This window comes from Brassica napus, chromosome C4, assembly GCF_020379485.1.
Source record: "Brassica napus cultivar Da-Ae chromosome C4, Da-Ae, whole genome shotgun sequence".
NCBI classification, from domain to species: domain Eukaryota; kingdom Viridiplantae; phylum Streptophyta; class Magnoliopsida; order Brassicales; family Brassicaceae; genus Brassica; species Brassica napus.
In genome coordinates this window covers 45,552,843-45,557,091 of record NC_063447.1, presented here as the reverse complement: position 1 = coordinate 45,557,091, position 4,249 = coordinate 45,552,843, and the positions used below count along the sequence as shown (strand labels likewise).

The 4,249-nt window shown below is 39.8% G+C and overlaps 1 protein-coding gene across 1 annotated transcript; it reads right to left on the bottom strand.

The window, feature by feature from the left end:
- Positions 1-1,738: 1,738 nt before the first annotated feature.
- Positions 1,739-3,986, bottom strand: LOC106435266 (glycerophosphodiester phosphodiesterase GDPD2). Its single transcript, XM_013876133.3, has 7 exons — positions 3,816-3,986; positions 3,419-3,603; positions 3,120-3,179; positions 2,753-3,034; positions 2,561-2,656; positions 2,273-2,469; positions 1,739-2,187 (listed from the first exon to the last, which is right to left on the bottom strand). The coding sequence occupies exons 1-7, from the start codon at positions 3,883-3,885 to the stop codon at positions 1,950-1,952; spliced, it is 1,128 nt and encodes a 375-aa protein (XP_013731587.1). The 5' UTR covers positions 3,886-3,986; the 3' UTR covers positions 1,739-1,949.
- Positions 3,987-4,249: the final 263 nt, after the last annotated feature.

The following is a 4,249-nucleotide window of genomic DNA, read 5'->3' as shown; positions in this document are numbered from 1 at the left end:
CCCTATAGCCACATCAATTCCCTTTCAAACAACTCAACCGCCGGCCACTCATGCTCAACCCTTGGGTAATTTGACTCCTGAGTTGACTCCTTCACCTGGAACAGCGGCTCCTCAGCCATCTCCGACACCACCATCGCCATCGTCGTCGCATCACACATCGAACTCTGTTGCTCCGAATGATACATCATCTTCGGGCCAACTCTCAACGTCACCATCAAACATTGCTGAGGCCCACCAGCCCAACAACAACGAGCCCACTCCTGAAACCCAACAAACAAACAACCATCCTATGAGGACACGAGCAAAGAATCACATCTCTAGGCCGAACCCACGGTATGGCCTTTCTGCAATTCTTGCGACAGCAAGTGATACGGAACCACGAACATTGCTTCAAGCTCTCAAACATAAACAATGGAGAAGCTCTGTTTCATCAGAATTTGATGCTCAAGTGCGAAACCGAACGTGGGATCTTGTTCCACCGCCGAAGAATGCAAACATCACTGACAACAAATGGATCTTCCGGCTTAAATACCTTCCTGATGGCACCATCGATAAGAGAAAATATTGATTAGTTGCAAGGGGATTTACACAACAGCCAGGCATTGACTACTTTGAGACTTTCAGTCCAGTAATAAAATCAACAACAATCAGGACGGTCCTCGACATAGTTGTAACTCGTGACTGGTGTTTGCGACAGTAGACATCAATATATATATGAGGCAACCTCAAGCATTTGTCGACCCAGACAGACCGAACTATGTGTGCAAACTACGTAAAGCCCTATACGGGCTCAAACAAGCACCACGGGCCTGGTACCATCAACTGCGACAGTATCTGCAACAACTAGGCTTCAAAAACTCTGTATCCGACACGGGTCTGTTCATCTTCCAGCAAGGTACTACACTGATATATATTCTTGTATACGCCGATGACATAATTGTCACAGGAAACAATACTGCTCTTGTGAATCAAGTCCTTGACAAGCTCGCCAAACAGTTCTCTCTCAAAGACATGAGAGAGCTCTCCTACTTCCTTGGCATAGAAGCAATAAGAACACCTCAAGGATTACACTTCAGTCAACATTTATACAGAGTACGTACGTAGGAAAAGGTAAGACAATATGTGCAGAGTTATTATGATTGAACATAATATGTAATTAGAGTGATTTGAGGAGATCTGATTAACTCTGTACATATTGTCTTACCTTTTCCTACGTACGTACTCTGTATAAATGTAACTATCTCCTATCAATAATATTCATTCAGTCTTAACATTATTATACATAAAAGACCGACTCCCAAAAATCTTAGCCGCCTCAAACAACTTTGTAGCTCCTCCGCTCACAAGTCCGAGCCACTGCATGCTCTCTTTATTCACTATGGCCAAGGGAGAATCTGCACGAGTGAGAAAGTACATCCCGGAGAACTGCCATTTCCAAAGATAGATCCGCCGTCAACGAGCTCCCCCCCCCCCAACAAATCGAGACAAACCTCATAGATCTCGATGGCTAACTTGCAGTTCCCGACAGGACTTCACCGTCCTCTAGTAGAGATTTTCTGTCGACGATTGGCGAGCCACAAGAATACCACAGAGTTTTCCTAGTGATTGGTCGCATCAGTTAAGGACCCATACAAAAGGTAGAAGGGTACATGTGATTCACGGCCGCTCAGAAGCTTTTGTTATGAAATTTGTAGGTGAATTTGCTTTCTATATATCTTTTTTAATTAATACATGAAAATTATTTTAAAATTAATCCATATGAAGAGTAAAAATATTGCAGATTTATTTACAGTTTAGCTATTGGACAAGATACCCGGAAGAAGAGAAATTAAGAAAGAAAATAAAAATTATAAAGAAAATCAAACCTAAAGAAACATGGTAAAAGAAAGAAAAAAAAAATGCAAGAGAGATATTCTATCCAGAAAAGCAGAGGTAATGATGATCATCAATCAATGTTGTATCAACTGTGAGAGAAGCTTGAGAAGAAAATCAATCTCCTTTTGTGAAAACTCAGGTCTTGCAATGGCAGCAACATCATCCTTCGAAGCTGATGATGGTAATGGTGATGATGGTGATGGTGGTCGAATCATCATGAGTGTTACTGACTCAGAAATTTCCTCAACAAAGTCTACAATCACTCCATCAATCCCCATCACATATTGCATGTACACTGCCTCCCCCACATTGCTGCAAACACCAATTTTGAATCAATAAATAAACTAAGAGTTAAGAAGTCATAGTTTGGCTGATAAGAAAGAATGAGAAGCATTACTTGAGTTTGCCGTATGTAAGGAGAGAGAGGTTAGATTCTTTGATCTTGGCAATGGCTGATGGGTTTCTGAAAACTCCTTTTACCTCTGAAACAATGCCTTGTAGCTTTCCTTCCAAGCAAACCTTTATGGCTTCTTCTAGTGAGTTTCTTCTCTCATCTTTGTACATTTGGTTCCCCGCATCAGTCAGGAAGTAAACCTAAGAAAACAAACCATAATATCATAATCAGCATTTGCATCAAAATGTATTTATTTTGTGAAAATTAGTATTAAAAACTTTAGGAACATACAGGGTAAGTGCTCTGTAGTTCCCTAACAAGTTGTGCTGCATCTGGTTGGAAACTTGAGAAGATCACTGGTCTGTCTTTAGCATAATCAAACACCACCTGTAGTTTGTGCCACACGCAACAAAATTGAAACCTAAATAAGGTTAAGAGCCTTTTTTCACTTAGAATTGGTTGGACTTAGTATTATGATCATACCTGAAGAACTGTTCTGAGGACATGGACAAGAAACTCTCGTTCATAGACAATCTGATCATCGAATTTCAACTCGATATTGAACCCTAGAGACTGCTCAACTCTTTCAAAAGCTTCTTGTAGCGTGCAAAGGGGATCATCAGAGTCAACGTCCCATTTCAAAACCTGACCTTCTTTAGATTTCCTCATAAGGGTCTTGCCTGTTTTCTCAGCTTCTTTCTGAGGTCCATAGAGGAGGAACTCAGAGAGGCTCAAGTCAGTCACTCTACTCTCATTAACAACACCCTGAACACAATAAATACAAAACACAAGATCCATCAATAATCTTGCATTAGGATTAAGAAGAATCAAAATCTAAGAGAAGACTCACATTCTCTTGAGAGTAGATGAAATCATCGTGGAAAATGACTGGACAATCATCTTTTGTAACCTACAAAAGAAACAACCACACAAAGCTCGTCGTTTTCACTTTCGTGGCCATCTCTCTTTCTTGATTCTTCTTGTTCACATGTTCATATTTATTCTAAGAAACTATAAATAGCATCCCCAGGAGAAACAAAAAGATCCAAAATCAGAATCTTATAATCAAATTTTAATCCCATTTCGAAAACTAAACCCTAAAGTTAACCTAACCGACTATAACTTGAGAGGAAGATATCAGAAACCAACCTGAACATCGAACTCAATGAAATCGATGGGAAACTTGGCGGCGGAATTGAAAGAGAGGATAGAGTTTTCTTTAAACCCTCTGGTTCTCCGATCAGATGATTGCAACACATTCATACCATTTCCTCTGTGCCCGATCACAGAGAATCCAGGCATCTTAAACGATGTCGGTTTGCTCATCTCTAAACCTGAATAACAGAGACCAAGAACAAGAAGAAGAGTGTATTATCAAACAGATGAAGGATTGCCAGCTATATGTATATATATATATATATATATATATATATTATTACAAGAATCATCATATATCTACTTGCCAAAACTAGTAAAATCCTGTAATAACTACAAACATTAAAAGCAGATTATATGGATTTGCCGTGATACACAAGTTAGGTTTTACCTTCGGATAATCCGTAAACGGAATCAGGGAGGCTGGGGACGTCGGCTACGAGGACAGTACGAAGAGCCATTTTCTCAGGACTATACAGACGAAAGAGAGGTTTCGAAATGCTGTGACGATTTCTTGTTTCTATATTCTTCAGTTTTGGTTTTTTTTTTGTGGAATATTTATATAAAAAAGGTGGTGGAAGCTAAAAGGGAGCTGGATCTTCTCCGCGTTCCGAATATTCCATTCCACGTCAGCATTGTGCCTTTCCTGATGCTTTCTTCTTGCCGTTTATGGGATCTGGTATGACTAAGACAAAAGAGTCCGGTTCTCATCTCATACGTGGCCCTGAGTCATTGGATATTATTCTATCTTCCACGCCTCACTCATTTTAGGCGTCTTTTTTTTATTTGTCTTAAGAACTTTGTTTGTTTTCCAAAATTAGTGAA

What these genes read in the sequence shown, in the direction of transcription:
- LOC106435266 (XM_013876133.3), bottom strand. Translation starts at nt 3,885, where the DNA reads ATGGCTCTTCGTACTGTCCTCGTAGCCGACGTCCCCAGCCTCCCTGAT. An exon ending in CGTTTACGGATTATCCGAAG is followed by an intron (nt 3,604 to 3,815) that starts GTAAAACCTAAC and finishes TCTGTTATTCAG; the next exon opens with GTTTAGAGATGAGCAAACCG. An exon ending in TCCTCAGAACAGTTCTTCAG is followed by an intron (nt 2,657 to 2,752) that starts GTATGATCATAA and finishes CACAAACTACAG; the next exon opens with GTGGTGTTTGATTATGCTAA.